The sequence below is a fragment of the Exophiala xenobiotica genome, assembly GCF_000835505.1.
Source record: "Exophiala xenobiotica strain CBS 118157 unplaced genomic scaffold supercont1.7, whole genome shotgun sequence".
In the NCBI taxonomy this organism is placed as follows: Eukaryota; Fungi; Ascomycota; class Eurotiomycetes; order Chaetothyriales; family Herpotrichiellaceae; genus Exophiala; species Exophiala xenobiotica.
In genome coordinates, this window is record NW_013562488.1 from 1914715 (window position 1) to 1942572 (window position 27858).

A 27858-nucleotide genomic window follows, 5' to 3' on the forward strand; every position below is an offset into this window, starting at 1 on the left:
AATTCCTTTGTAATCATCCACATCTTGAACAAACTACTCCTCCTACGCCACCACAAAGCCATCCTACCTAACTAATCGCTCGTCAAGCCTTACACATCTTTCGAACCATTTCTGGATTATTTTCCGAGTTCATGAAGGAAGCGTCATCCTTAGGTCGATCACCAGACGGACGTCTGGTAACAACCTGATAACTCTTGGGCGCACATCAGTCGCGGAAGCATGGATGATCCGGCATCAGCTCTGGAACAGTTTCGGAAACAATGGAAGGAAGAAGTCAATGCTCGCACCAAGAAACCTCAAGGGCGCCCGTCACTGCCGCAACCGGAGAGACCCAGAAGGACAAGTGACGCCAGGTTAGAGAGGCCAACCAACAAACCGCCCACCCGCCACCCGATTGCCGATATCAAGGACGAGTCAGATCACTACAGCGATGCCGAGCAAACTGGCGAAAGCAGCGCGAAATTGACTCAACGTGTTGAGAGTCTCAGCATTCAGAATATCGATGATGATGAGTTTACCCCCAGGCCATCCGTTCAGGAGCCACAGAGCGCTCTAGAGCATTTTGAACATGCCATGGAAAGAGAAAGGCAGGGTAATCTGGGCGACAGTCTTTCTCACTATCGCAAAGCCTACAGGCTTGATGCAAAAGTCGATCAGACCTACAGACAGAAGCATTTTCCGAACAAGTCGAAACCCACAAATCCGAACCCGTCAAATGCTCCCGCCACCGTTCCTTCGACTGCTCACCACTCATCGAAAGAACCCCAGCAAGAGTTACCAATAGCCGAGCTGATTGACAGCTTTGCTCATTGCCAAATTAACGGTGCTCTCCCAATTATTGCGGGTGACCGTCCCCCACCGTGCGGTATTCAAAAACTACCCACGGAAGTGCTCCTAGAATTGCTTCGACTTGTGGCTGTTCGCGATCCCGCTGTTTTTGCCCGGTTGGCGCTTGTCTGTAAGAAGCTTGCCTATCATGTCTGGATCGACAACGGCATCTGGAAACGTATCGCGCTAGGTCCCGAATTTGGCTTGGCCGGTCAACAGTACAATTTTGCGACAGACCTCCAAGGCCGCGAGCTCGTCTTCCGCGAGGTGGGAGACGAATCTGCAGATGAAGATCTTCCTCCTGTAACGGAGGCTTCCTTCCCTGAGCAGAGCACTTGGCGTGATGTCTTCCACACTCATCCTCGCATCCGGTTTACGGGCGTTTATATTTCGACGGTCAACTATACTCGGCCTGGAGGTGCATCTGCCACGGCATACACCTGGAGTTCTCCGATTCATGTTGTGACTTACTATCGATACTTGCGCTTTTTCCGTGACGGTACTTGCCTATCTCTTCTTACAGTTGAAGAGCCGGTCGACGTCGTCCATCATCTGACACTGGAGAATCTGGCCTATGTCCGCAACGGCAAGAAAGAGCCTTCAAGCCAATTGAAAGTAACACCTGTGCCTGGGAAACAAGGGGGCATTTCCTCATCTTCAGCAGCTGCAGCAACCACCACCGTTGCACCTCCTCCAGCTGCCCAACATATCATGAAGCATGTTCTTCGAGGCCGGTGGCGTCTTTGTCATCCCAGCCTCGAGACTTTGGCCGCTGGTGTGACACAAGATGGCGTCGGGCCCTCTAATCTCTCACCAACGATGACACCTGGTGACTTGCACATCGAGACGGAGGGCGCTGGTCCGCGGTACAGGTACACAATGCATTTGTCCTTGAAATCAGCCGGGCGCTCGAAGCACACCACCAAGAACAACAAACTTACTTGGAAGGGCTTTTGGAGCTATAACCTGCTTACTGACGACTGGGCTGAGTTTAATCTTAGGCACGATAAGCCATTCTATTTTTCCCGAGTCAAGGGGTATGGCTTGGGTTATTGAGCTGTAGTCACCCAGATGTTTTTCTTCGAGCAAAACCGACCGAAGCTGAGGTCTGCAGATGCAAGCCTACTTGGTTATTGCTGAACGGATAGAGGATTGGATAGATGAGATCAGCAGGGCAATCGACGTTCTTGTGGCTATATATTTTGCCGGAGCCGAGCATCAAGTGCTGAATCGCGAGACGACAGGACACCAGGGCTCGATATATGGAGCCGGTCTTTTCCTTACGAGGACCGCGAGATAGGTTCTTGGACGATGAATAAGATTCTGCGACTGAACCTGATCCGCCTTATATGGCGTGGTATGGTTCTCGCGCTATATTCCGGACGTCAATTCAACTTCCATCAATTCGTGCCCTCCATATTCTCACGATCTCCAATTTCTCCCAGCCAGCCCTCTTGCCACTTGTTCCCACCGTCTCAGCGCACCAATTCCACTCCTCACTAGCTGCCCAATTCCCGATGCAAGCCTTGACCTCCTCGGGCTTGTTACCGCGACAGAATAAGACGTACGCCACGCCTCGCTGACTGAGAATATCAGGGATCTGGGCCAGCAGCCGCTTGGTGACTTCCATGCCGTCCGTCCCTCCAGCGTAGGATAGCGACAGCAGATGTGAAGATTCTTCGAACGTGACTTTTCCCGTTGCGTGGCTTTTGGCTGGAAAGGCGGGGACACTGTCGGTAGGCACATAGGGCGGATTGAAGACCAGAATGTCAACCTCCCGTGGCCGTAGGGGCGTGGTGAGGTCACCGGTCAAGGAAGAGAGATAGACGCCCCCGCTCCTGTTTTCGACGAGGGCCGTCTCTGCAGTGGTTCGCGTCGCTAAGCATGCGTGCGAATTGACGTCGACGCCCAGACTGAGAATGTCGGTGCCGAAGATGGTCCGGGCGTGGGCGGTCAGGAAGGCGATTATCACGCCTGAGCCGGGGCCGAGTTCGGCTAGGAAAGGAGCAGGTGGTGAGGAGAATCGAGAATGAAGCCAGCTTGTCTCTGAAGACGAGGAGAGCGAATCAAGGAATAGGTACGAGTCCTCGGCCGGCTCGTAGATAGTGTCGTAGGATACGTGAGAGGTCGAGGGCGTGGGTAGCATTGTTTTTGCAAATTTGCGCTGCAAAGCTTTACCTCCTTCAAGACACGACGGTATCTTCAGACTCTGGGGCGGGCGTAGAGAGTATATCCGAGCAGAAGAATTCAAGGTGTGTTGCCCATGTTGATCTTGACGACGGGACGGTGTTGTAAATGATCCTCAGAGCGGAATGAGTTTCCTCAGGTTGTTTCACGGTGTACGGATACCGCTTCCCGCATGTTGTCCAATATAGTGTTGCAGTGTCCGTCTAATGATGGCTGCATCGATGAACAAAAACCCGCCGCCACTTCTGGTTCTTTCGAGAGGTACGATCAGAAAAGAGGTCGGTTTGCTGCAGGGGTAAATTTCTCTCGAATTCTTACCAAAGACGAGCTGTCACCTTGGACTCCGACCACGCGTGATGATGCCAAGCCAATGCCTACCTAACTTAGGTAGGTAGCCACGGGTAGCTTAGTGAGCCTTATAGGGGCGTCACTGCCTTGTGAGCCTTACTACCTAGGTGCTTGTAGTTAACTACCTTAACTAGAATCACCTAAGTTAGAACGTAGGTGTGCCTAGGTAAGGTAGGTAGGCACCACGGGCGCACGGGTTAACTGTTATTTGTCCAAGATTCTTGCGCTCGCCACCCGCGCAGGGCAAATTCATCCCTGTCCCTGCCATGGTCAAAGCTTCCCGATCCGTCGTCACCTGCATACCACTGGCCTATCTGCAGCTACCCTCGACCGCAAATCTAACTTAGGCGTCACCAGGTCTTACTGACGAGCCTGGGCTTCTGCTGTTGTGATATTCAGGGACTCCACCTCGAGGCTCACTTTTAGACTTCGGCAATGCATTTTGGGAAATGATGTACTGCTGACCATATAACAACCGGACTTGAGCGACCCTTCAAGCTGCCTAATAGGGATTGTCCTCGAGAGACGGTGGCCAACGCGAATCATGTTCTCAAGTGTGAGGTCGGTTCCGTCGTCCGTACGGAAATACTTCTCGATCGCAAGTTCGCCGCTACATACATGAGGCCTAGCGAGCGGGAAGACACCCCAGTCTTGACCTCACATGCCGGGGAATCCCTGATTTGTGGGAATTGCAGCACCATAGTACGAGCCGTGTTCTTGTGCTTGGCTTTTTCAATCAGCATACATTCCAACGTTTTGTCCATCAGAACTTATATGTACTCTCGCTGAAAATGAACGAAGCCCTGAAACGATGCATCCGCGTCGTAGTCCTCGAAGTGGGCAGAGCTCGAGTGTATCTCCTCCATACGCGAAATGGCAACAAGAAGAAGGCGACGAGGCACGACATTGCTCGCAACTGTCGACTCCGAGCAGCCAACCATTGCAGCGAAAACGTCTCCCGCTTTTACGTCGCCGCAGTTCCAAAAAGAGCCCCAAGGACAAGATGGAACTAGGGGACCCAAGCGCAATGGAATTGCAACATACAGGATATCCGCTTCAGGCAAACGGTTTCGTCCAGCGAGCCGTCCAATTCTGTATGAACCCAGTGACGTTGGGCTCTCTCAAACGCTAACGCTTTGATTCTCCGCGATCAGATGTGAAATATTATGCTCCGTCTGCAAATCAGCGTCCACACTTCATTGGGGTCGGGCAGGATCTGTCACTTCTACGCCAGTACGTACCGTTCCTCCTGCACGACGGAATGGTGTTCAGTGCTATGGTCGCCATGGCCTCTATGGGAGCCAACATCGCTGCAACTGGCAATCGGGAGCGCTCCTCGGAGTCACTCAAATACTATCAACTAGCAGTATCAATGCTGCGGCAGCGGTTAACAGATGAGTCGCAAAGGTCAAGCGATGCGGTTATCGCGACGCTGAGCAACCTTTGCGGATTTGAGGTGAGCGTGGCCCCCTTCGACAATGTTTATAGGTTCGGGAGTTTGACCTCATATCCAAGGCCATGTCTGGCAAATTTGCGGCTGTCGATATGCACACTCAAGCCATCCGACATGTCGTAACTCTGCGGGGCGGTCCAGACAATCTAGGTGCGGGATTGCAGAATCCCATCTTTGAAATGGCTAACAGCTCGCAGGATTTGAAGGATTCCTCAAAACAATAGCAGTTGCGTGAGTACAAACTCCGCTTAACGGCAGGACGTCAATTCTAGAACCGTGACTAATCAACGCCATTTCCATATGTAGATGGCTCACTTTCTATGCCTCTCGACACTCAATATTATCGCGTCGACAGACTCTCATACCAGCCGACGGTCAGTTCACCTATCCAGAACATCCCTTCGACCCAGACTTGTGCAGTATCATTGCGGAATTCCCTCGCGGCATCACCGATCTGGCTTTGTCTGGAGAGCTGAGTCATCAAATCATAACATTAATATCTCACATCAACAAATGGGATCAGGACATCAACAATTCGTTGCAGGAAAAGGACATCATCCGTCTGCATGATCTTTCCCACAACTCCAGGAACATTACATTGTGTGGGGAGTTCTTGCATCAGCCAAATTTGCCGCTGGTTGAGCAACTCGTGATACTCGCCCTGCTAGGTTTCTGCTATTCTAACGACTACACCCGAGCGATGTACTGGCTCACAAATGCATATCTGCAGGTTCGTTGCAGGTTCTTGAACTCGGTAACCGTTGACGTGACGGACAAGAACGAAGATTTCATTACCTGGATCGGGACTGTGCTTGCTGCAACAAGTGATCCGGGATCTCAGCCTTGGACGTTGGGCCTTTCTCTGCTGGAAGCACGACCTACGGCCCGAGATTGGCAGGCCAACGTCAAATTGTGCGAAACTTTCTTCTGGAATGAGTCCATGTCGCTGAGACTGTCGTCAAAGATTGGGTACTTGAGGCAGAAATCGCGTCAGGGTCAAGGATAAGAATTGCATGTCTTTCATCCTTGGACATCTCACCACCCCAGGCGGCACTTGCCAGCTTCTCATGTAGACAGATGACCTGGGATTGTTTTTGCTCCTCGAAGAGTTGCCGGGATTCCCGATTGCTTGCAGCTTCGCAGAGAAACCATTCCCACGCCTCGCCCGGACTGATATGTCGAAGAGGAAGGGAGGCGCGGCTTTGTGTATGGCCGTCACCCAAGGTGGAGCATGGCTTTGGGTCTATTACCGCTAGCTTCTGGAACACAGTGGATGGGTGATACCTACTATCCGTCGTCTCTTGATCCTTGAGAACCTAGCAAGAACTCTCGAATCCGATGTGCGTGGTCTTGTAACGAAGATAAGCAGAATCCCCATTCGAAGATTTAGCGCCGAGGCGCCGCAGATCTAATCTAATCGCTTGGCATGCCTTTTGGTGCCGTGCACTTCAGCCAACTTCATCGCGTTCCCCTAAACACCAGTAACCGCATGGTAAACAATTCATGGAGGCGCCACCAGCATGAATAAGCGTCCTCACTCTCTAACTTAATGGCGTTGAAAACTCAGCTCAGTCCTCCCAGTGCTGGGGTGTTCACTTCAGTCTTCGCGCGATCTGGAGTCCATCCACCCAAACAACCGCTGCGCTTCACTGCGACTGCGATTGACCAAGTCCCTGAGATCAAAGCAGGATTGACAGAGCATCTCAGAGCTTTACTCGGTATCGGCGACGAACATTTTGTCTATGGTCAAAATCGATGGATCCGTGATGTCGGCTCGCCTTTCCACAGTCACTTTGAATCATGCCCATCAGCCGCCCAGATCCGTCAGCCTACGCTCAACGATCATACAGCACAAATTGCCAAGGAGTCGAAGTCGCCGTTATGGGACAGTCTTAGCAGATGGAAAGCAACTGTAGGATGTGAGACTGTCAAGAGGTGTCTTGCCGGCGTCCTCAGTGGTCTGTTGACGGACTTCGTGACTTGGTCTTATGCTGGAGTCTACCGCGAAGGACTGGACGACCATCTCGCCTTTTGGGTGGAGCATTTGCTTTCCAGAATTGCCCAGAAGGCTTGTGCTTGCCTTGAAGATAATGCAGCCAACGTATCATTACCGGTCGGACCGAGGAAGTGGAAAGACATGGCCACAGCTCGTCTGGGCGCTCTTCGCGTAGACGAACTCTTTGATATTATCGTGGACTGGGATGCGACGGCTCCAGCTATCGAGGATCTCAGACATTTTACGACAAACCCTGCGACTCGAGGTTTTCTGACTCACGATTTTGCAAGTGTGCTCCAGACACGTCTGCTGCATCCGGGTGCGTCTACGATCGAAATTATCCAACTCTACATCTCCATTATCCGGTCATTCCGTGTGCTCGACCCAAAAGGCGTGCTACTTGAACGAGTCACTAGAAAATTACGACGATACCTGAGGGAGCGTGAAGACACGGTGAAGGTCATCGTCACAGGACTCTTGAGCGATCCTGTCAGCCAAGAAGGACAGCTCCCTTCAGACCCGGAAGTCCTCAGCGAGCTAGCTGTTGAACTGAACCGAAGCAGTGTTCGAGACAAGTCTGCTGATGACAATGAATTCGATTGGAACAATATGGACTGGCTCCCCGACCCCATCGACGCGGCACCGGACTACATGAAATCCAAAAACACTGATGTCATTGGCAGTCTGATCACGCTGTTCGACACGAAAGACGTATTCGTCAAGGAACTTCAAAGCACCCTAGCAGACCGGCTACTGAAGAACAAGGCCGACTTCAACCAGGAGATTAGCGTTCTTGAACATCTTAAGCTCCGCTTCGGCGACTCCGCGCTCCAAGGCTGCGAGGTCATGCTCCGTGACGTCCTGGACTCAAGGAAAGTCGACAATGTGGTCCGCCGCGATCGAGGTATGCAAGACGAGACGAGTCGACCCCTACCTGATGATCTCCAGCTTCACGCAAAGATCCTGTCCCGGCTGTTCTGGCCGTCTATGCCAGAGCAGGCATTCAACGTTCCACAAGTCGTATTGGACCAGCAGCAGTCTTACGAAAAGGGTTTCGAGACGCTCAAGCAGTCGCGCAAACTCACTTGGCTGAATGCAGTCGGACAGGTCGAAGTTGAACTCGAGCTTAAGGACCGGGTTTTCCAGGATGAAGTCCTCCCGTGGCAGGCCGTCGTTATTTATGCCTTCCGGGATGCTGCCGGCACAGAAACCGACCGACAGATACGGAAAACTGTCGTAGAGCTCTCCGCTGAGCTAGCCATGTCTCCGACGCTCGTCCGCAGCGCGTGTATTTTCTGGGTGTCCAAAGGCATCCTCGTCGAGTCGGGCAGTGACAAATTCACCGTCCTCGAACGGCTCCCCGATGGCACAGATACGGTTATGCAGGATGATACGAGCAGGCCTGACGCGGCATCCGCCGTGGCCGCTGCAGCAGCTGCGGCGGCACAAGCGGCCAAAGAGGCCGAGGAAAGCGAGCGGAAGGGCAAGATGGCAATGTATCACCAGTTCATTGTGAGTATGTTGACGAATCAGGGGGCAATGCCGCTGCCGAGGATTGCAATGATGCTGGGCATTGTCGTGCCCGGGGGGTTCCCATTTAGTAATGAGGAGCTCAAGGAGTTTCTTGCTGGAATGGTAAAGGAGGGTGTGCTCGAGGTCGGGCACGGTGGGGCGTACAAAGTTGCGTCTTGAGCAAGCGGCCAACAATGAGGTTATGAGAGCTACGATTAGCGTAATGACAGCAGTCTTGAGAGGAGGCTCCTCCCAGGAGCAAGGGATGGCATTCAGCAGTAGGACTGCAATCAGCATGGACATCTTCAGTCACAAGCGGATATGCATTCGGACGTAGCACGATACTGGCTGTCATTCATCCCTTCAGGAGGATGCAGAAGCTCCCCTTAGACTTCTAGCTCGTATCCTCGAGCAAGCTGTAGAGATGAGTCCGCCAACTTGGGCCCTACCTCTGGAGAAGTTGAGTATTTTAACTGAAAATCCTTGTCGGAACTACTTCCGCATTCCTCCTCCTCTATCACACCTTGGGCGGACATTTCCAACCTATCTTCAGATAGACCCTTGCGACCCCTACGGAGTACAATCACGCAATATCTCCGCACGATTGGATCACCTTCGACCCCTCGCACGCAAGCTGTGTGCGCGCTTGACACCATCACAATGCCTGTGTCGGAGATCCCCTCGATAGCAGGGTATTGGCTGGACAAAACTGACGACAGGCAAGCCCGAGCTGAAGTGTGAGTTTTCTCAGCCTCTTCTCTACGTCCGAAGTCGCTTTCCACAGCTTTTAAAAAGAAACACGAGAGCCGCTTTTCAACTCAGGAGCGTTCGTCTCAAACGTTGAATCGAATCTTCCCTCACTAGCAAAGCAGATCCTTGAACCCCAGATAGACACCACCATCGTCATGGCACCAGCAGCCATTTCCTCCGCCTCATCGCAAACACCTTTTCCCTCGAAAGCCCAACCCAAAGAGGTCGACCGCTCAATCTTCCCGGACGGCTTCAAAACGTCGGGACAGCACCCGCCGCTGTACGACAAATTGTACCCCTACTCTGCGTTCCCCAAACACATCAGGGGCCCAACAGTCTGGTCGTCTTCCGACTACGCCTCGCACCCGGAACAATGGACGCACGTCTTCTCGCCGGCCGAAGTGGGTGAACTATCGTCCGCGGCCGACGCCTTCCTCGCGCAGAACCTGCCCCTAACGGGCATCAACCCGGACAACTTCCCACTGCCCAGCATGCGGGCCAGCCTGTCGGCCATGCGCAACGAACTGCTCAACGGCAAGGGCTTCATCCTGTACAAAGGGTTCCCCGTGACCGAGTGGGGCAACCACAAGTCCGCGGTGGCGTATTTTGGTTTGGGCACGTACATCGGCTACCCGGTGTCGCAGAACGGGCGGGGCCACATCCTCGGGCACGTCAAGGACCTGGGCGAAGACAGCAAGGCCATTGACAAGGTGCGCATCTACCGGACCAACGCGCGCCAGTTCTTCCACGCGGACGACTCCGACGTCGTGGGGTTGTTGTGCCTCGCGCGCGCCCAGGAGGGCGGCGAGAGCGATGTCGCGTGCGTGCATCACGTCTGGAACATCCTGCAGGCCGAGTATCCCGATGTTGCGGAGCTCTTGACGCGGCCCGTGTGGTATTTTGATCGCAAGGGCGAGCTGAGCGTCGGCGAGGAGCCGTATATTCGCACCAGCGTCTTCTATCTCGAGACGCCGGACCCCGCCAACCCCCAGGCCGAGCAGAGGGTCTATTGTAAATGGGACCCCTACTACGTGCGGAGTCTGTCGCGCTTCAGCGACGCCGGCGTCATACCGGCTCTGTCCACGGCGCAGGTCCACGCTCTGGAGACGCTGGAGGCCGTGTGCAACAGAGTCAAGCTGCATATGATTCTTGAGATCGGCGATATTCAGTTCCTGAGTAACGCTCACATCTTACATGCCAGGACCGAGTATAGGGATTACGCTCCCGAGAGTGGGATGCCGAGACGGCACTTGATGAGGTTATGGTTGAGTACGCCTGTGAGCGAGGGTGGCTGGAGATTGCCGTTCCATGATGCGGATGAGAGAAAGAGAGGCGGGATCCAGGTTGATGATACGCCGCCCGTTGCGAGGTTGGATGCGGATTGATATTAACAAATTTTTCGGAGAACGGGTTCGGCGTGACTTACGGTATGTACAGACATATAGACTCGACGAGGCGAGCTCGCTGCGATGTCAGCTCGAGAAAACAAGCATTGACGATCAGATGACTTGGAATTGGTTTGACCTGCTTGAAGAGCGTCGGCAACATCACTATCATCTGTCCATTTGGATGCACCATGAAGGCACTGAGGTGAAATTAATGATGTATTGTCATGCTGCTCAACTTAGTCTCCACGACGGTACCTTGTTTGTCGCTGTGACTCCGTCTCCAGTTCGAGGCTACCAGTCATACATACTCTCCAAAGTGACATCCTGTACAACTTGTCCTTGAACTTCTCCAGCGCGGATTCAACCTGCATGTTCACATGATGGTACACCCACACCCAGGATCCTGTGGAGGCCGTGCCATCCTCGTCACCCCACACGACGTAGTCGTATAGCCTCCCGCGTACCCCGGACCCCAGTGGTAGTATGATGAAGCCTGGTAGACTGGCAAAGCATTGCCATATCCGTCGGTCAACGTGTAACCATTGCCCAGTGTCCCCCGGTCCATTCTGTTATCCACTATCATCCTTGTCGTTTTGGAGTTGTAGTCCGCTTTCTTGTCGCACTCGGGACAGGTATTCGCAGCGGCGGAAACGAATCTCGGTTGAAAAAGGCCCAGTCTTGCAGGTTTGAACTTGTGACAATGGTTGCCGTTGAAGCCTGCGCCTTTCTCACATTCTTTCACGATGGTGAGCCATTTATGGTGGCAGGTATGGGATTTGTTGAGTTCGGCTTTGCACATTTTTGTGTGGCACGCACGCCAGGGTTTGAGGTGGATGGTTTCGACTTAGGTGATGCTGGTCTTGTGATAGATTCTGTTGTGAGGCGTCTCTGCTGGGGCAGTCTAATGATGCAACTTTCATTCCTCGAGTGATGGACCCGAAACGTGAGTCTTGACGGCTTTATAGGTATCGTCGTTCGGCAGGAGTGAACCTGAAGCTGAAGCGAGCCGAGTCACTTTGGAGTTGAATTCCATCTGTTTGTGTCCCAAGCTGCCTCACCTGTGCCATGCTAAATATCACTGTCAGAGCTGTCACCTACGGTGCCTGATGCGGCAGGATTTATGCGAGCTCTTCACGACCTTTTCCTTCCCGTCGAAGCTTCCTCAATAGCCTCGAGTATCCGACCCTCCTCTTCCTCGTCCACAATATCGCGTCCTGTCTTCTGTATCGCCTGCATGAGCTCGTACATTTGACCAATCTGTTGATCGCTCATCTTGTCCACTAACGCCGGGTCAATTCTTTGGTCTTTCCAGCCCTCTCCTTCAAGCTGTTGTCCGTAGTTTTGCCATTCGGTCAGAAACCCCACAATGTGCAAAGGATTCTCAATGTCTCGATGTCTACGGAACTCGGCTTTGAGATATGTATCTCCAAATATTCGTTCTTCTGGACCCAGCTTCTTGCGATGAATCCGTAGCAGTCTTCGGTATAGAGGAATAGGTGGGAGGAGAGCAAGTGCTGGAGCTCGTTGACCAGGACGAAATGGTTGAGTGACAGGAGCCGCAAGGACCCGATAGCTTGGCCGCATGCTCGAAGAAATCTGGAGAAAGGAGTCAACGGCTTTCAGACATGGAAGAACTACGAGTACAAAAGACGACGGTGATCATGATGTTGTCAAATACTCGTACAAATGACGGAACGGTTTCTGAAACCTTGTCCGATGATTAGCCGGCACCTTTCTCGCTTTGTTCATCACATAATATGCGAGAATAGCGAGCATAGCGAGATATTTTGGAGAGCGATGTCGAGAAAAGAAGACGACGCATTTTGAGAATATCTCATTTTGAAATCTACAGCAGTCTCTCCAGACTCAAAAGCGCGATATCTAGAGCCAGTTCTGTTGTGTATTCATACACATGACTATGGTCGCAGCACACTTTGTTCGACCTTCCCACAAAAGCATGATCTTTCTCCCGATGCATGGTGATAATCGAGGCCGACACGCCTGAACCGAAAAGGGATTTTTTGAAAACATAACCATAAAACACCGAAATTGATGGGTATCCGCTGTCGTCCGTTTCTCGTAAAATGCAACTCTTCATAATGTACAAGGTAGTGAGTGAAAGTCGTAAGCTCGTATGGTATGCTGAACCAGTGTCGATGAAGTTGGAACCTTAGGACAGCCGCTAGGCGCTGCAATCCATGTCTGACGACTCGGAGTCGATTTCATGGTCGAGATCATCATCAGAAAAAGGCCCGTACTCATTGCGGAGGTCGTCAGGATCTGCGAAATCGTCCTGCTCGAGTGGGTGAAAGTCGTCGTCCCCAACTTCCGCTTCAAGGCCCCATCCACCAGTCACGTAGACATCGAGCGAATCGGCCATAGTCATCTCTACAAAGTCTTCGGTATATGCTTCTGCATCGATGAAATGCATTGGGTGCATCTGTTCCGAATCTTCCAAGATACCATGCGCAGTAAAGTAGCCGAGTTTCAGCTCTTTTCGGAAGAGTCGAGTTGCTTCTGTCCAGGTACCTTTCTCAAGAGTAATGAATCCCAGCTTGAAATTGTGAAGAGACGGTTGGCGCTTCAACATAGCAATAAGATAATCCTGGGTCGTCGACATGCAATCTATGTCCAAGTGGGTGAGGCTTGGCCAAGAATGCTCTCCTAGAATAATCTTCATGTCGGCGCAGGGACCTTGATAACCGTAATCCTCGAAATTGACGGTGAGCTTTTCCAAGCCTGTAGCAGCACCTAAGGCATCGCAGAGGTATCCTTTACGTAGGTCCCCATAGCAGCGGTCTGCAGGCAAGATATCACCCCAACCAAGACTGTCATCTCGTTCGAGGCGTAGCCCAAGCTCCACGATCTTGAGGTTTTTGAATGCTTGGCAAAGCATGTCGCGAGGCACGTAGCCAGAGAAGAATTTCGGACTGACGACGTGGACCAACAGCTCACGAAGAGTGGTTAATGGTCGGTCTTGTGGCAGAAGCAAGTGCTTGAGTTGTTCTTTGGTATGCTGAGTATCACCTTCGATGGGCATCGCACAGTCGACAGCAAAGGTCTCGAGAAATCTCTCCGAAAGCATATGTTTGCATCGTCCGACAGTGTTGAGCGCCATCTTGTTCAATCGTGGAAAGCGGTTGATGCTTGGGTCAAGCAAGTCGGCGTAGGCAGTGCCTGTGATCAAGCTCTGCTGGGCTTCAAAGACATCGTGGTAGCGGTCATATTTATCCTCGATCTCCTTCTGAAATTTGAGTAGGTTTCGTTCAAAGAGTCTCTTCTCGCGTGCTGAAGCATTTCTTGGAGGAGGCTGTGGTGTTTCATTCTTGTGATGCTCCAATTCAAAGTGGGCGGAATAGGCGTGGATGCAGCCAATGTTTGCCAGGATATTGCCTTCAAAGACTACCGTGTCCACGTATTTGCAGAAGACATCGTGGGTAGCCAGTGCATGGAGGCGCTGAAGAGAGCTTTGACTGCAATGGAAACGAACTTTTGTAACCAAAGCTTCAGCTCCGATTTCAGCAAGACGCTTGTTAGCAAGGCGCAGGTTTGCCAAGCTCTCAAAATTCAGACGACCACAGATCTTGACAAGGACCTCGTCCGGACATTGCTCCATCTTGCCGCGAGGTGTAGGATAAGAAGGTGACACAGGAAGGGTCGTCGACGTGGTATGATCGAATGAAGGTGGAGGGCAGGGAGGGGGTGGACGTAGGCCCTTCAAGGTCGCAGGCGGCAGCAGCTGAAGTGGCTGAGGAAGTAGTCGGCCTTGAGGGCTCTTAAGCGAGAGCGCAAAATGAAGTAGAGATTCGATCAAGCCATCTACAGATGATTGAGATTCGAGGAGAGATGTAGGATGCGAAAATAATCGTCAGGGAGTGACGTCGAGCAAGTACGGCAGTAGGCTGCTTCCTTGTTAGGGAAGGCATAAGCAAAGGACGGCAGGCGACGCAGGCGGTGGCAGGCACGGCGGTGGCGCCAGCCATCAAAGATTAGGCACTGATGGGCATTGATGGGTACTGATGGGCCTCCCCCTCTGTTTATTTCTCCGCCCATTGAAACACCACATTAAAACAACCTATCGTATCTACAAATACAGAGTTCCAGAGTATCTGCCCCTCGTTTCTTTTTGGCGTGCGCCGTGGAGGCGCGTAAAGTGGTACCTTTGCCCAACACTAAACCGCGGCGGTGACTAGCGGTATTTCAGCTCCCCGGCCAACCCTCAAGTTAACCGCCTGCATCACTCGTGCTATTCGGGCCTTACTCGAACTCAGTCCTACCACTCCTGCCATTCATTCATTCATTCACTCACCAGCTGGTGGACTCTGTGCTTAAAGGGACCAAAGTGTGACAATTCGACAGCCTGTCCAACCTCATCTTCAGCCCAACCGCTTATCGTCGCTTCACTTGGTCACCTGTCCACCACTCACAAGCGCTACTCCGTGACACCTCCATGCTCTGCTGATTGCCACTGACTGGCTCAGGGCTTGTGCTCTGAGCCTTTTATGAGAAACACGCCTTTCTACCACGTCGAGTCCGCACGCATTGCTGAACCCTTCTCCCTGTGGTCACAGAAACATAAAGCCTCAAGATGGAGTCGGGCGCCGAGGGAGAGGATGGGCCGCAAAAGATGAAAAGAGTCGGACCCCATACACTTCTGGCTAAGCATTTACAAGGGAAGAAGCCGGAATGGGATGCTATTTCCTCCCAGAAGCAACCTCTTCGCCTCCTCGACCTGCCCGTCGATATACTTCAAGCCATTCTCAAGGAACTCACACATACAAATGATCTCACATCGCTCGCTCTCACGCACTCGGCCCTCCATGCACTCGTCATACCGCACATCTACTCGAGGTTTGATATTGTCTGGCCTGATGCGAACGCTACTTTTGAGAATCGTATGGGAGTTGATGCCCTGACATATGGCCTGGCGACCCTGGTCATGGCTCAAGATGTCTTTGGAGAGGCTCCATACCAGCAACAATCCCCCCACCAGTGTCAGCAATGTGGTCATCAAAACCAGCCTGTGCCCCTAAGGTCCGGCAGCCCTCGCAAAATTCGACGTGGGAACTATTTCGCTCAGTACACAAGGAAATTCAGCCTAGGAAATGGGCCTGCCGATTGGGTCCAAGAATATCTGATCACGAAGGAAGGCGGGAAAATGCTGGGTACCCTGGTTGCGCTTGCAGTCGGTAGAATGCGAAACTTGGAAGGCTTCATTTGGGATATGCCAACAGGTGTCCTGCGGGATGTCTGGCTCGCCTTGGCTTCTCTGGGTAACCGTGACGATGGTCAAGAATGCCGTCTGGACCGAGTGTGGGTTCGATGGCACGACAATCAAGATCAAGGGCCTCTGGCTTCACCTCCACCACCAGGCACCGGTCCAGGCGTCCAACCCTCCAATCTACCATCCCTCCTTGCGGGTACTGCCAACTCGCTTTTTCAGATTCCTCCATATCCGAGAGTCGAATTCCCAACATTCTCAATCCTGCCACCCCTCAAGAGTCTCAGCGTGCTTGACATTGACGAGTTGCCATACGCTGAGGAGATGAGCGTGCTTATTGAAAGATCTCTCGGTAAGTTGCAAGAATTGCGTGTAGGCATGGCTTCACATGCCCAGTTCGATATCTGGGCTCGACCAGCCGAAGACAGAGCTTCCGTCCTGCCTCCGGTCGTGTCTTCCCCTGGTGACCAAACTCCGCGACCTGGGGGCATTCTGGGAATCCTGGTACATCGATTTTGCGATCCATTTCTGCAGCAAAGACGGAGGCAGTCCGCTTCAGCTCCCGACACGCAGGTGGTTGCGGTCGAAGAGGCCGTTGAAGAAGATCAAGGCTTGGAAAATGATAAAGAAGACCGTGAGGACCCAATCGACCGCTCGGATATGAACCAGCTGGGAGTCCTCTTGTCGGCCCATAACATCCAGGATGAAGATCCAGATATGGCTCCAACCTCTGCAACAAAGCGTTCTGCTTCACTCGGACAGCTGCATATTCCAAAATACAGTCACTTTCACAGTGCCCGTGATTCATTTCAAGATTTGAGTCAAGAGGAGCACTCATTCCGCAAGCTACAACTGGAGATATTGGAGATTGAACGGGTGTATCTTTCTATTACAGTTCTTACCAAGGGAATCGACTGGTCAAGGTTGACGACACTCACACTCCTGGGTTGCCGAAATCACGAGCACTTATGGAAAACGCTTCGAAAGCACTTCACACCTTCTAATCGGAGGAGAGTGTCATCAGCAGCTTTCAGAATATCCTCAAACTCGATTGCGAAGGCAGCGACGAATACTGCGCCAGCTGTTGATCCAGCACCGTCAGATTATCCATTGAAATTGAAACGACTGCACACCGATACCGTGTCTCCCTCACTGATCGCTTTCATCAAAGACACTCTTGCACCAGACTGTCTCGAATGGCTTTTCCTGCAGGAAAACACAACGTACAAGTCTCAAGTTTCGATAGACATGATCTATAAAGGCGCAATTCGACGGCACCGTCAGAGCTTGACCAAGCTACTCATCGACAGTACACTCCGATCCGAAGACCCTGATGCTCCGGATACGAACTGGAGGCGTTGGGTTTTCAACCGCGAACTCATCTCTTGCATCACAAGTGGTAAGATGAAGCTTCGAGAACTCAGCATGTCGATTGACTACAAGGACTGGCACCACTTCCTCAGACGGTTGCCGAACGCGACCACCTTGCGCTCATTGCATATCCCACATATCGCCGAGCACGTCAACGGAACAGTCCATTCTCGTGAGGCGGCCTTGCAAGTACTCGATATCGTTGCCTTGAGGCCAGAACTCGAGCTGTGTTATTTGGGCATACAGAACCAATGTTTCGAGATTCTCGAGTATGCAAATGCTCGGAAAGGCCCCAGCTTGGCAGGCAACTTTGGATCAGGCAGTGGCGGTCAGTCAGGCGAAGATGTTGACACGGATCAGGATCTGGGTCCTGGTGGAGGGCATATGCATTCAGGCCATCAGACCCATCACCACGCTCATCATGACTCACATGACGATGATGAGGGAGACTGGGATGATACAAGTGATTTTGAGGCTGTGTCAGATAGCGACGAGAACATGTCCGATGAAGAAAGTCAACAAGGGTCGAGTTCGAACATGCCGAAACCGACATGGCGACTGAGAGAGATATTGTTTTACGACGATAAGATTTCGATTTTCAAGGCCAGGCACGGAAGATTATGATACACTAAACTCGGGGACACTTTGGAGGCGCAAACCGTTCAGAACCCGCGGGACCAGTGAAACCGGGGAGCTTGCAGGTGTAACACTACCGAGTATTCGGATGAATGATAGCTGATCGGGCAACTTGTCTCGCATGTCTGAATGATTGGATGGCCGCCGAAGGCAGGCTCAGAGCTCAGCTGCCCTTTATCGGGGACGAATTTCTTTGATGCTCGGTGGCGATCCATGGACACGGGAGAGCCGGACGGCAGATCAGACTCTCGAAGGCATGGAGCTATATAGTAATAGGAGTTACTGTTTTTTTGGAAGGCGGAACCATGAGCAGTGCTCAAATGATGGGAAACGATTACGGCTTGTGGGAAGGGACTGTCACGTTGGTGTTATACCGTCCTCTTTATGCATGGTGCTTTTCTGGTCCTGGACCTGCTGCCGCATCCCGTTCGTATGATGACATGGTATGTCGAGTGAAGGTGGACAATACAATACACTGGGCGCAGTTCAACGACGGTCGAATTCAATCTAAGCACGTTAGTAGTGGTATATCAAAGCGAATTTGTGAGCCTCATCGAATCAGGAAGGAATGCTTTACTAGAAGTTGTATCGTAGAGCTTGGACGACTGAAGTGCTCGACGCAGGAGGTCAGGCGAAGCAAAAAGTCACCGTCACCCTGCACCTTAGCTCAACTGGTACTCACTGTCAGTATATGCTCACCCGCTTGCATGAGGGTCGGGGCTGAAGATTTGATTAGAGCGAGCGAGGCGAGCAGCTCGCTGGACGTTTGAAGGGCTACGAGAGTTGCTTCGGCAATCGGTTCTCTTCGGAGCAACGAGCAGCGAGCGGTGCGCTGCTTCGTAACTCCCAACTAACCGTAGTGTCTTGGTGCTTCTACCACTGGTGGGGGCGATCGCTCGTGAGACCCTCAGTACCGTGCAAGACAACTCATGTCTTTTCTGAGTTCTCTGATGCCGTGGGACGGGAAGACGTCCACGCTTGTGTGGGATATCAAGCCATGCGACTACGAGTAGTACTGTAGCCCCGACGATGGAACCAAGAGCCCCCTTTCCGTCACTGGCTCGCTTGTCTGGACGTCCAGTCAGTGGCACTACGAGTACCAGTGGCGTGCAGAGGGTAACTGTAGTTCCGTCGACGAATAAGATGATGCAGGACCTGCCAGTGTGCAAGTAAGCGAAGGATTTGCACACTGGCAGGGGTGAGTGCCTTCCTTTCGGAGCGATCCACGGGGGCCCTGAACATCGTGTGGGGCTGCAAGGGCCAGGTTCCTAACACCTTGGTCATCCAGAGAAATTTCTTTTACAGTCAGTAGCTGCGACGATAATGGCTCGGAAGGGTCGACGAGAAGTTTCAGACCGCTGGTACGTTCTGATGGGGATGCTCGAGGGATCCTAGGGTGCTTGGCTGCATGATTTCTGCCCTGCTGTGAATGGAAGTGTCGAGGCCAAAATCCTTCGAAAAAGGCTCCTTTCTGAATTGCTACTGATGGTCCCCCCATCAGCCACAGTGCCGTGCCATGTGTGGCTGTGAGGACAAGGCGCTATGATGGCCGTCTTGCCGTACAGCATTCGACCGAGAACCTCAGTCTTTTAAGAGCTTTTCATTGAGCGCCGATTTTCTTTTGCGGGGGCATCAATCTACGTAGTATACAGGATTCGGCAGGGTCATATCTCGTCTGTTCGAGGAATAGACGCAGGCTTGGGGTCATTAGGGGGTGTATGGGCCGGCCCACGTACAGTACACAAAACCTGCCTCTCAGAGGGGAGGCGCGAAAGCACTGACGCTGATTCTTACGGGGGCAACTCGGTCGCAAATGTCCCGGCCAAGCTGTCCATCTTTTTGACTTGCCATGATTTTCTGAGGTCAGCTGGATGCTGTCCAGCATCTTTAGAAACTCCTAAATGTGGTCAGCTCGTGCCCTTGATTTAGACCACACATCAAGCGAAGCATACTGGACTGTCCGGCCGATACTAGTCGTCCGTACGGAGTATCGTTCTCTAATGTGGTTTTGCATGGACGGCATGAGTAATCACCAGAGGTCTCCAAGGAGCGAATCACCATGGAAAAGCTCTCGCGTGAGCCCTATGAGACCTGTGGGATCCACCCTGGCCGCAGCACTGTAGCCATACTGTAACGATAATAGTGTACCAGGGGCAAATCCCGTCGTGTCCGCGGTGCTCGGTGTAGGATCCTAGCGATGCATCGAGCCGTGGCGCAACCACATGGCAGTTGTCTACACCAAAAGCGGCATCAGGTTACGGCGATATCATTCGTCTGGGGGGTCGTCACCTCCACTGGCGGTCTAGCCTTGTGGTGGCTGATCAGCGGATGAGAGGGTAGGGTACCTCAATCTGGATCTTGAGGAAAACTAGTGTTTTAGAAGACACGGCAGTACGTAGAATATACTTGAAATCAGCAGCGTTACTAGCGGCTGGAGTCCAGGACAAGGGCTGGTGATGCAGCTAGAGGGGGCAACAATGCAAAAATGGGAAGGAACTGCTGGATTCGAGATGGTTGATGTGAGGAGGATGATGCTTGATGAGGTTGGAAATGAAAAAGTGATCATGGCCAAGACAGCATGTCAGCCTCGCCCCTCGTAATCATGGCTTGCGTACCGTAGTCACCCAGTTGTGACAGCCAATTCTGGTCCTGGATGATGACTCTCCACAGAGTACGAATACTAGTTACCTGCCGAGTCCAACTAGCAGCTGACAAAGGTGCTGCGGGCTAGACGAAGAACTGCCATAGCCTTGTACCTGACTCACTTGTGTTTCCCAGTCATGAGGGAACTGGTCGTTGATCAAACGAGGTACAGTATCCGCACCCACATTGCCTGACCCCTGTCTGGTGTACGAGCCTCGCCGCCGGGCTGTCGGGCATTGGTACGGTGAGCACGTCTCCTTCGTGGGAGCTGTAGCCTTACATAGTATTCCTCGATTGTGCCGAAAATTGATACTGCTAAATCCAAGCTTCAGATCGCCAAACGCTCCCACCCATTCATGCTTTGTTGCAAACGTGTTATATCACGTCCAAAGCCTAGCAGAGATCCGCCTCTTTCTACACAATGTATTACTGCACCTATCCAGAGCAAATATTTGGTCGGAGGCACTGGGTCCTGTTGTGGGATATTCCACACTAGGAGCCTCCTTGGTGCAATGGCATGGTCAATCGACACACCCTGCTGCCGTGGGTGGGAATGATGTAGTAGTTGGGTTAGAACTTTCATACCTTAGTAACGCCATTTTGTCGCCATCGCTGACATCCAGTGCAAATCCAGAAGATGCTTTTCCTGCAACAACACCATCATCTAATGGCCGACGAACCTCATGACGCGCGTTGCCTAGCCTCGTAATCGTATCTTCGTCGATCAATCGTACCAAATGTCGTTTTCGAGATTCTATCCCTCCTGCGCTTGGCTGGAGCTTTCAGGGCTAGGCCTTCCTTTGCATTTGCCGCCAGACATGTGTCCATTTCTGGCCGTCGTCCTTGTGAACTCGGTGCCACAATGAGGGCAAACGGCTTTCGTGGCGCTGCCTGACTTCTCTCTTTGATGCCTAAGAAGATTGCTGAACGTCGAAAACTGCCGTCCATTGCACCCGTGGTCCCAGCACTGAGGCTTTGGTCTTGATGGCATTATCTCAATCTCCGCCGGTGACGACTCTAATGTCGACGGTACAGGCGGGAATGATTGCATCGCCATGCCGATCGACGGTAACGGATGCTGTCCGTGTGAGGGCGTCATGTAAAGAGCGTTTGGTGACTCGGAAGGGGCCAAACTCATCGTCGAACCGTGCGAGGGTGTCCGTCCCACCGGGTAGAAGTTTTGAATATCGCCTTCTCCCTGAGGCATTGCGAAATCCGTGGTTCCTTGATGTCCGACATTCGTTTGAACATGAGTGCCAAAATATCCTCTTTGCTGCGGGTAACTCGTCAAGCCGGGTGACAGCTGGTAAGCAGCCATTCCGTACAAATGTGACATGTCTGGCCCACTTTGCGAGGACATGTTGGTCATAGATGGGAGGGATTGCGACGGATGCAGTGAGTTTTGTTCTGCAGCATAAGCCAGTAACATTTCGCTTCGGCTGTGGCTACGACCTCGGGTGGCACTGGGCCTGCTGTGCCGAATAGGAGTACGATCACGAACTGTGGGCGCCACCAAGCCTGACTGTGGGGAGTGGGAAGATCGCCGTCGAAACGATATCTCGGAGCTCGCGACTGATGGTGACACCATGAGAAGTGACTGGCGCGGGTGCTCTGGATGATAGGAGCCATGTCCTGAGGCCAACGCCTCGAAATCTACCGGAACGTCAGTATTCCATGATAAAGAATGCGCCAATCGTTCCTCACTGTGGAAGGAGTCCGTCATGTCGCTACCATATGTCACTTGATTGGAAAGGAAATGTGCCGGCGGCGCTGACATGACCTGAGCTGCCATTCTAACCCCTGAGTTAGCCAACACAGATGAACGACGCATTGAGCGGCGACTACTAACCCTTGCTGCGGCACACTCAAGTGAGATACTCCGGGATATTGTATACTGCTCAACGGACGTGGTGGTTGCTGACGATTTGAGACCCAGTGAAATTGGGGGTCTGTATGATCAAAGCGCTGAAACTGTTGATTCTCGTCGTGCTCAGACCGTCGGATACTATGAGCCGGAATACCAACGGATCGGTTGTGTCCGAATTGATATGAGAGCACACCAGCACCCCCTTGTCCACTTGCGCTCGAAGCTCGACCGTCGCTATACGCCGTACTCCAGGCTCGACTGGATGAGGGATCTGGGGTGGAACGGGATGCCAACAAGACAGATGGAGTAGAGTGCGATGAACTTGGGTGCGCAATATTGCCTGAGTATCCGCTCGAGCCTGCTGTAGCAAGCTCGAGATACGATTGTCTAGATTATAATGATCAACTCGTAAAAGATGACCGTCAGGATCGTAAATAAGAAAGGGGAAGTTGGCGGTAGATGTGCCCCTCGAAAAGGTCCGGGTTCGCTCCGATCAAATAAGATCTCGCAATAGTGCTGCTTTTACCCGTGCTGCTGATGAATGCAACTCGAGTGTGATGATGAGAATTGATGATTGGCCGATCTCGATATGCAACAGGGCAACAAGTATGATGCCTGGGTGGGCAAAGGCGACGGCCGGAATGACGAGACTAAGGCAGATGTGATGGCATAAACCGGGAGAATCTGAACTTCTCGACTCTCGCCTTTGACTGTGCCGAGCTTAGTCCTACAGCTGTCGAACGCTATGACTATAGGCCAAGAATGGTTTCGATCGTCTTCGGGGGCCTGAGAAGTGTGCATTTGCGGACTGGTGGTCTGGCCAGGAGTCTTTATCCAGACTTGCAAGGCCACGTCTGCACACCCTGGAGGGGATGGATTTGAGGTCAAGATGACGGACGACCGTTTAAGGACAAGTATGAGGGGGCCAGGAGGCTGCTCAGAATTGGTAGGCGGCAATGAGGATAATCGGGAATGATACAGCTAGGAGTAGTCGCAAGACCGTCAGGTTAGGCGGACTCTGACTGGGTACAGCACTCTGCACAGGTCTCCTGCTTGGTTAAGTCTAGCTTCCGATCCAGACATGGAAGGAAACAAAAAGCACTCCGTACTGAATTGTGGTAATGCGATGTCAGGGACGTACAACCAGGGAGCAAGTGAGAGGACTGAAAACGTGGAGCTCAGAGAGGCAGCCAAGTGCCATTACTGCTAGCAGCATAGCCCTCAGCTCAATGGCCACAAGGAGCGGAGCAACCTCAGCCACGGTCAGCAGTGCTTACTTACATAACTCAACACTTGTGGGGCTATGCATTGAAATCCACACCAGCAGTCTGTGTACCTTACCAGTTCCCTCGTCTATGGCAAAGGGGCATACAGGTCCTGTGGAGGCGTAGAGTATCGGCATTGAAATGACAAGCATCTCGCATTGTTAGCTGTTTGCCGGTGGACTGGCAGAGCGACGGGAAGCGGCTAAGGCGATCGTACTCAGCACGGGCTAGGCCCTAAGAGGGGGGAGTAAGCAGACCATCTTGGGCCATCACAGCCTGGTGGATTAGTATGGAGAGGAGTGTGAAGGTTCTGACTTGAATAATAGTGGCACACAATATACGTAGTAGGTGAACCACCGGCCTACAAGCCGGTCGACTCTGGGGTCAACAGGGTTGAAGATCGTGAATGCCCAGAATCGGAAAGGGGCAGGTGCCATTGCAGTGGCCGTGGCTTCAGGCGTCGCTACTAGACTGAGACGCCAAAGCTCAAGAGTGAATGTCGCTGTCGTACAGTATGTGAGAACTGAGCAGAGCTACCAATTGGTCCATGGCAATTGCCAAAAGTGCTCCATGAGGAAAGACGCAATGCTGGTGTCATACTCATTGGTGATGAGCCAAGAGACTTTCATTCTGGCCCTACGGAGATATCAGGGGAAGATCCCTAGTGGTCGAGGGAACTTCGCAAGGTGAGAGAGGGTTGGATCAAAGCTCGCCCCCAAAAGACAGACGTCGGCCATGTTGATTCTGAAACTCCGATAAATGGTACGGGCTCGACGGATACAGGGTAGTGTGGTACTATGGTAGACGTGGGTAGTCAAGGCACGTCAAGGGAAGAGGGTCAAGCTATTGGTCGGTTCGTGGTTTCGCAAGGCACTGCAAGGCCACGCCAACCGACTTGGCACCTGCAACCTCTTCCCATCGGTTCATACTTCTTACTCTTACGGAGTACGGAGTACTACGAGCTGCCTTACCTAAAGGTACGTGGCACCCAGCGTGGTACTAGCTAACTTAGTAACCACCGTGTCACCAGTGACCACAGTGCCACCAAGAAAAGGTCAGCTCACTACTGCGTACTCCATACCTTAGGTAGGGAAGGTACCATTCCGTCATCATCATCCGGTCGGTCGCTAACCGGAGACTCGATCTCGTATGTACATCAGGACTCGCTAAAAGGCATACTATGCTAGTAATCAATCTTCAAAGAGTTACGACCGAGCCTACCTGGGGAATCTGCAGCCGCATAGTCAACTGTAAACGGCATAAGTAACGAAGACTAGCAAAGCTCCACTACACGAGAGGTAAGAAGACGTTTCCGAGAAAAAGGGCCATAAAACAGCACGAGTGATGCCGCCATCGTGCTGAGGGAAACCTGTGGCTAATAAGGCTGATCCTTCGTAGATCCCATGTGCCTCATTTTTGGGCCACATTATACTCCTTCGGTATAACAATATGAGATTCCCCACCACCAACACCAACACTGCCGGCGACGCTGGGATTGCTGAGCCACAGCCAAATGCGCCACAGATCACTGGGGGTTGGACTTCCATCGCATTTTCTGAGGCCGATATGCCGTCGATAGCTATACTCGATACAGACTCGATACCAGGTTTGCGCCACAGATTCCACTATCACGATCCGCCTGGGGGAGGTTGCTAGGTGATTGCAGCTGTGAAATTAGCTCGCTAGATTCTCAGCCGCACGCTGTGGATTGTGCTTCGAGACCATCGTAAAAAAATTTGTTCCTCCCAAGGCTGGTCTCCCAGCAAACGTGCACTAGTCATATCATGGCCTGGTTCGTAATAGTCTCTCGCACCGGGCGTGCTATGTGGAATCCAAGGTCCGCGGTCGTCGCGAGGGCCGTTGCAACGAGGAATACGAAGTCTGCACCTGGATTTAGTGGCAATGAGCCTTGGTACAATCTTGCGCAGACCACAAAGCTTTTCCTGCGACGATTCTTCGTACAATAGCGAGCCAGTAGTCGTATAATACTGTAATTGACCACTCTCGGGTGCTGGTCGGTAGGTCAAGAGCTGTCAATCGGCGCATTCGAGGAAGCAATCATGCCAGAGCCTTTCGGAACATTAACTGCATAAACGTCTTGCTAGTAGCTTTGCCCGTAGCTTTTGCTCACCAGCGCGAGGAACGAAAGACGAGAGTATGGCTTGGAGAGACCTACTAATACGATCATGATAGCTTCCGAATGGGCTCTCCTTCCGTAACAAGAGCATGCTTATCACGGGGATATTCGACCACTACTCCCTCCCGTCTCATCCATGTTCTCACAGCCGCACGTGCATAGGAGTGGCCGAAGGACACAAAAGTTGAAATATGTTGACCACTGTCCACAGAAGTATGGAGAAAGTGTCCCTGAAACGCTCGGGAGACTTGCCCCTTGCCAGCTATTACGCGGTTAAACCGCGTTTAGGCTGGCCAGGCAGTCCAGCTTAGGCGCTGATTTGCCTATCAGGGGGTCAAGTTCCAGACCTTAGGGGGGATGGATTATGGAGGGGGCACATGACGCTGGGCTGGGCGATGACGATGGTCATGGTGGAAGGGTCGGCTGCAGATCGCAGGCTGCTGGTCCAACTGCCAGTCACCGTTACCGTATCCCTCCTTTCATGCCACGTCTTCACTCTCGACAAACCACCCACAGTCGACACCTGTCCGTCTGAAGACTCATCTGCCTGCAGCGCGCTTGCAAAGAAGGAGTAATTGACGTGGCGTCTCTTATAGCCCGACGAAATCCCCTTCGCGTGGCATCTCCGTCGCAACAGCGTCAACCCGTGCTCCTCAGAACTGATCCAATCCAGCTCTACACCTTTTGTGTATCCTCCATCAATCAAGATATGGCTTCATTCCTCGAAGAGCTTTGGAACTCCATCTTCACGCCCGGTCCGACGCCTACCCTTTTGGTTGCCACGAATGCCGCCTTCGCCGCCCTTCAGCTCCTACTCCTGATCCTCCTCCTTGCGACCTACTCCATTCACTTCCTCGTGCTGTCTGTGCTCTGCGGTGGACTCTGGTACTCGATCAACTGGTTCGCTACTGAAATTGCGAAAGCACAACAAGCGGACAGAACCCAGGAAAAGAGGTCGAAGAGCCCGGAGACCGAAAACGCTAGCGATACAGAGACCGAAGGCCCTCCGCCGGCCGCACCGAGCGAGCCTCCGTCAGCCAAGACGACCTCGGCGCAACCAGTCCAAGGGCAGAGGCATGAGAGGCCGAATCAGACATCTGCGACCCTTCTTGACCCAAAAGTGACAGACAACACAGAAGCAGTTAGACGCCGACGAAGCCTTGGTGAGAGCTCCGGATATATCAGCACTGACAGTGAGTGGGAGAAGGTTTCAGAAGGAGAAGAAAAAGGGAAATGAATGAAAGGGAGACCATCGCTACCTGTCCACATTACCACGAATGATAAACAATTGCAAATCTGTTTGCGAATGCTGATACGCAATCCGGGCACTCAGCGAGCCGGAAATCGCCTGCTGGCCATGGCACCATTGGCATTGAAGCCTCCGTGTCGCGCAATGAATGAGTCTTGTGTGTCTCGATGAATGAAGACTACTATATATCCCAAAGATACCCCTACTGAACAAATGATATGCTTTCGAAATAACAATTGGCCAGGTCCCACGTATATCTATCTGACCTTCAAGATCAACATTATTCCACCTCATGATTGACGGGAGGAGGGTCCTGCTAAATGTAGTGCAGACAACGTCCGTGTCGAATCCTTGAGGCTGCGATGCCAAAATGGAGATAGTTCACAGCAAGCGAGCAGTGACACGCAGGTCCATCGTCCAGGGAATAAAGGTTCAGGACCGACTCACCCAACTGCGCTCGGCCATCATCTCGCCGGCCCTGGCTCCACGCTACATATAGAGGCGCACCAGCTCACTCAGTCTGCAATGCAATCGGTCGACCTTTGTTCACCCTGCCGCTTGGTATACGATTCGCATCGATCAGCCATGACGCATGGCATATCCTGACCTGGTTGACCTCGTTGCAGTATACACCGTTGCAATTTCTATGCGAGTTCGAGCAACATGTTTTACCCACTCCCTTGACCATCTTGAACTAGGGAAATATGGCTACGCTTGTCAAAATTGATCCTTGCTCGGACGAAGATTCAATTATCTGGTTCCATTTCCGTCTCATTGTTACACAAGCTCCACCGTCAAGCGAACACTCTCTTGTTTTCACCTTCTCGGACGCGCGGGGCTTTGCGCGAGTATGTCATATGATGGACCGATCACATTTTGCAAGAGTCGTTCATTCAGCTCGGTCAAGATTCGAGACGGCGTCCTGGCGAGCTGCCTGACCTCTTGAATGTATAAGCTCTTCTCAGGCCAATCCTCGAAGATCTCGCCTGTCAACTTCGGGTCTTCGC

The 27858-nt window shown here is 52.3% G+C and overlaps 11 protein-coding genes across 11 annotated transcripts; 6 read left to right on the forward strand and 5 right to left on the reverse strand.

Moving 5' to 3' along the window:
• The first annotated feature begins 6 nt into the window (after nucleotides 1-6).
• PV05_11398 (uncharacterized protein) lies at nucleotides 7-2227 on the forward strand. The gene has a single exon (XM_013454879.1). It carries the CDS (start codon nucleotides 220-222, stop codon nucleotides 1882-1884), a length of 1665 nt encoding a protein of 554 aa, XP_013310333.1. The 5' UTR covers nucleotides 7-219; the 3' UTR covers nucleotides 1885-2227.
• On the reverse strand, nucleotides 2132-3291 carry PV05_11399 (uncharacterized protein). The gene has a single exon (XM_013454880.1). The coding sequence runs from the start codon at nucleotides 2972-2974 to the stop codon at nucleotides 2219-2221; it is 756 nt and encodes a 251-aa protein (XP_013310334.1). The 5' UTR covers nucleotides 2975-3291; the 3' UTR covers nucleotides 2132-2218.
• Nucleotides 3292-4174: 883 nt separating this feature from the next.
• On the forward strand, nucleotides 4175-5978 carry PV05_11400 (uncharacterized protein; the record flags this gene model as incomplete). Its single annotated transcript, XM_013454881.1, has 5 exons — nucleotides 4175-4457; nucleotides 4518-4819; nucleotides 4879-4966; nucleotides 5014-5047; nucleotides 5123-5978. 5 exons carry the CDS (start codon nucleotides 4175-4177, stop codon nucleotides 5820-5822), a joined length of 1407 nt encoding a protein of 468 aa, XP_013310335.1. The 3' UTR covers nucleotides 5823-5978.
• A 324-nt stretch (nucleotides 5979-6302) lies between these two features.
• On the forward strand, nucleotides 6303-8804 carry PV05_11401 (uncharacterized protein). The gene has a single exon (XM_013454882.1). It carries the CDS (start codon nucleotides 6366-6368, stop codon nucleotides 8502-8504), a length of 2139 nt encoding a protein of 712 aa, XP_013310336.1. The 5' UTR covers nucleotides 6303-6365; the 3' UTR covers nucleotides 8505-8804.
• Nucleotides 8805-8908: 104 nt separating this feature from the next.
• On the forward strand, nucleotides 8909-10798 carry PV05_11402 (uncharacterized protein). Its single transcript, XM_013454883.1, has one exon. The coding sequence runs from the start codon at nucleotides 9230-9232 to the stop codon at nucleotides 10457-10459; it is 1230 nt and encodes a 409-aa protein (XP_013310337.1). The 5' UTR covers nucleotides 8909-9229; the 3' UTR covers nucleotides 10460-10798.
• A 37-nt stretch (nucleotides 10799-10835) lies between these two features.
• On the reverse strand, nucleotides 10836-11261 carry PV05_11403 (uncharacterized protein; the record flags this gene model as incomplete). Its single annotated transcript, XM_013454884.1, has 1 exon — nucleotides 10836-11261. One exon carries the CDS (start codon nucleotides 11259-11261, stop codon nucleotides 10836-10838), a length of 426 nt encoding a protein of 141 aa, XP_013310338.1.
• Nucleotides 11262-11593: 332 nt separating this feature from the next.
• On the reverse strand, nucleotides 11594-12046 carry PV05_11404 (uncharacterized protein; the record flags this gene model as incomplete). The annotated part of the gene is made up of 1 exon (XM_013454885.1): nucleotides 11594-12046. One exon carries the CDS (start codon nucleotides 12044-12046, stop codon nucleotides 11594-11596), a length of 453 nt encoding a protein of 150 aa, XP_013310339.1.
• Nucleotides 12047-12295: 249 nt separating this feature from the next.
• Nucleotides 12296-14335, reverse strand: PV05_11405 (uncharacterized protein). The gene has a single exon (XM_013454886.1). It carries the CDS (start codon nucleotides 14076-14078, stop codon nucleotides 12645-12647), a length of 1434 nt encoding a protein of 477 aa, XP_013310340.1. The 5' UTR covers nucleotides 14079-14335; the 3' UTR covers nucleotides 12296-12644.
• A 382-nt stretch (nucleotides 14336-14717) lies between these two features.
• On the forward strand, nucleotides 14718-18261 carry PV05_11406 (uncharacterized protein). The gene has a single exon (XM_013454887.1). The coding sequence runs from the start codon at nucleotides 15051-15053 to the stop codon at nucleotides 17676-17678; it is 2628 nt and encodes an 875-aa protein (XP_013310341.1). The 5' UTR covers nucleotides 14718-15050; the 3' UTR covers nucleotides 17679-18261.
• A 2256-nt stretch (nucleotides 18262-20517) lies between these two features.
• PV05_11407 (uncharacterized protein) lies at nucleotides 20518-22908 on the reverse strand. Its single transcript, XM_013454888.1, has 3 exons — nucleotides 22183-22908; nucleotides 22038-22126; nucleotides 20518-21986 (listed from the first exon to the last, which is right to left on the reverse strand). Exons 2-3 carry the CDS (start codon nucleotides 22123-22125, stop codon nucleotides 21088-21090), a joined length of 987 nt encoding a protein of 328 aa, XP_013310342.1. The 5' UTR covers nucleotide 22126; nucleotides 22183-22908; the 3' UTR covers nucleotides 20518-21087.
• A 3144-nt stretch (nucleotides 22909-26052) lies between these two features.
• On the forward strand, nucleotides 26053-27103 carry PV05_11408 (uncharacterized protein). The gene has a single exon (XM_013454889.1). It carries the CDS (start codon nucleotides 26312-26314, stop codon nucleotides 26837-26839), a length of 528 nt encoding a protein of 175 aa, XP_013310343.1. The 5' UTR covers nucleotides 26053-26311; the 3' UTR covers nucleotides 26840-27103.
• The last annotated feature ends 755 nt before the right edge of the window (nucleotides 27104-27858 follow it).